Below are 2,688 nucleotides of genomic sequence, written 5' to 3'. Positions count from 1 at the left end.
GTAATGCCCATGAGAAGGATGTTTTTAATTCCATTGTGTCCTCTGGCGGATTCGTCACTCCGCTGCTTCCTGAGAAAGCCATCGCCTGACAGCTGGGTGGTTTTCCCAGGGTTTGCTCAGGCCGCACCTATATAAATTTCCATAATCCATAATGCATGCGTATCTCGGCTACTTTAATGGCGATTGTTTGGGTGGCCAAAGGGAAAGCCTCCCACAGCAGGAAATCACCCAGGGGATTATTTATAGCCAGGGCCCGGGGACAGGAAATGGCGAGTGAGTTCCCCTTACAGATGGAGAGACTAGTGCCAGCTCAGCTCGGCTCAGCTCTGCCTCGCACAAGCTGTGTGTTCTTGAGCAAGTGGCTTGCCCTCTCTGGGGAAAGGAGAAGGTTTAAATCCATGCTCCTCCTAAAGGTTCTTTCCATGTAATACAGCAGAGATCGAGACCTCGACTTCTAGTCTACGGCCATGCCCCCTGAACGTGCCGGATCTCGGCTGATCACGGAAGCTAAGCAGGGTCAGGCCTGGTTAGTATTTGGATGGGAGACCACCTAGGAAAACAGAGTGCTGTAGGCGTTAAAACAGAAAAAAAGACCATGGCTTCTAGAGTTGGAGTTACTAGAATTCAAGTCTTGGCCTTGGCTCCTTTAGAGGCCCTTGACCTAGGACCTCCCTTCCCTTCTCCCAGTGAATCTCTTCAATTGACGATTGGAGATTTGGGGTACACCCTCAGGGGGCTGCAGTGAGCAGAGGTAGGTCGCATATTCTTCATGAACTCAACAGTCCTCTGCAAATGTGTAACCATCATCGCTCTCACTGTCTCCCCAGCCTTTGTCTCGCAGGGCCTCTGAACACCATGTCCGCAGCTCCCGCCAGCAATGGAGTGTTTGTCGTCATCCCACCCAGCAACGCCGGTGGCCTCCGCCCTCCTCCGGCCATTCTGCCCACCTCCATGTGCCAACCTCCCGGGATCATGCAGTTTGAGGAGCCACCGCTGGGGGCGCAGACGCCAAGGGCCACCCAGGCGCCAGACCTGCGGCCGGTGGAGACATTCCTGACGGGAGAGCCCAAAGCGTTAGGGGTAAGAGCGGCCTCTCCAGAGGGCGGAGGCGTAGACGCTGGGCCAGGAGGGAGCCCCGCGAGCCCCCCGAGCCCCCACGCGTTTGCGCATGCCTTGGAGAAGGCCGAAAAATACTGTGAGGTCTGAAAAATTCAACTGGGCACCAGACAGAGACCCTTCTCCCGCGGAGCTCACAGAGAGTAAACCAGTAAACTACTCTTGACTGAGATTGGGTAATGGGGTAAAAATGATGGGTGGGGGAGGGCAGACACTAGCGAAGGCGGACAGAGAGGTCTCTCTGGGGAGATGACGCTTAAGCTAAAACCTAGCTGCTGGGCTGCAGCCAGCCTGGGGAAGATCTGGGGGCAAGGGCTCCCCAGTAGAGGGAATAGCAAGTGCGAAGGCCCTGAAGTTTTTTTTTGGCTTGTTCAAGGACGAAATACAAGGTTGACGTGGCTGGAATGTAAGGAGCGAGGGAGGGAGAGGAGATGAAGCTGAGGTGCTGGGTGAGGGCCAGTTCCCACCAAGCTGACAGCCATGCAAGATGGCCTCTGAGACCTTTTCCCACCTCACGCGGCCTTGAGATATTGGTCTCTGGGAGGGAATAAAATAATAGACAGGAGGTAGGTAGATAGGTAGATAGATAGATACATATTTTCATCTACATATATAGTGTCTTCATTTGTCCCTTGGCCTCAGCTTCTCCAAAAGGAAGATGAAAATATAGCTGAAGCCATGATCGTGGTGACGAGGACAATGATGATGATGATGATGATAGCTCTTAGTTACTGAGTGCCCCCAAGAGGTGCCTGCACCATGCCAAGGAATTTGCACGCATTGCCTCCTCAGATTCTCATCACCACCTTGTGAGACAGGGATCATAGGACAGATTAGGAAACTGAGGCTTGCCAAGGCTAGGTCACTGGCCCAAGGCCGCACAGCTGGTCATTGGCGTCCCGTGCTCTAGGATGACCTGACTGCCAAGCTCTACTTTCAGGCCCCCTGCTCCGAAGCAGAGCATCCAAGAGCTCTGAGAGCATCCAAGAGCTCTGCCTCAGACATGCTGGAATTCAGGATTCTACGTTGGAAAGATATCTGTTTTCCACATGACCCCAAGAATACGATTCTAGCTAGTCACAGCCAGAACTGCCCACACGAGGACCACGCTGGTTTGGGTGGTGGCGAGCCCCTGGTCACTGAGGGTGTCCGTTTAGAAGCCGGGGGTTGGAAAGGGCTGCTGGATTAGGCAGAGGCTGAATTCAGGAAACACCAATGTCTTCTTCCACTCAGTTCTAGAATTCAATCCTTACCGGAAATCATTTAGAAAGAAATAGGGCAGAACTCATCCAGAAGCCCACATGCCCCCATCTTTGGAAAAACCATCCTCCTTCTGGGAATGAGACAATGGGGTGCTGGCAAACCGTCTCTTAAAAAAAATAAAAAGAATTTTTTTAAAAAGTCCAGATTTCAGCCAGGTCGTGTCGGCTCTGACCCACGGCTGGATGAAGGAACGATAGACACGGAAATGAGAGAGATGCTCAAGGAGATCTTTAGTGCAGGCGTGAGGGGGATGAGGAAGGAAAAGCTGAGGCATTCGGTGCAGGGAACGCTGTGCCATCGAAATACAGA

The 2,688-nt window shown here is 52.8% G+C and overlaps 1 protein-coding gene across 2 annotated transcripts in view; it reads left to right on the top strand.

The window, feature by feature from the left end:
- Window positions 1–826: 826 nt before the first annotated feature.
- Window positions 827–2,688, top strand: part of LOC102878893 (membrane-spanning 4-domains subfamily A member 15) — a 6,295-nt gene continuing 4,433 nt past the window's right edge. The window contains exon 1 of one of the 2 annotated variants that reach the window (XM_006911244.3): window positions 827–1,080. In XM_006911244.3, the coding sequence (XP_006911306.1) occupies window positions 856–1,080 (225 nt within the window). In that variant the 5' untranslated portion in view covers window positions 827–855. The remainder of the gene's footprint in view (window positions 1,081–2,688) is intronic. The other variant, XM_015588712.2, reaches the window with a different exon arrangement.

This window comes from Pteropus alecto, unplaced genomic scaffold (genome assembly GCF_000325575.1).
Source record: "Pteropus alecto unplaced genomic scaffold, ASM32557v1 scaffold43, whole genome shotgun sequence".
Classification (NCBI taxonomy): Eukaryota; Metazoa; Chordata; class Mammalia; order Chiroptera; family Pteropodidae; genus Pteropus; species Pteropus alecto.
This window is presented reverse-complemented; position numbering and strand designations above follow the sequence as displayed.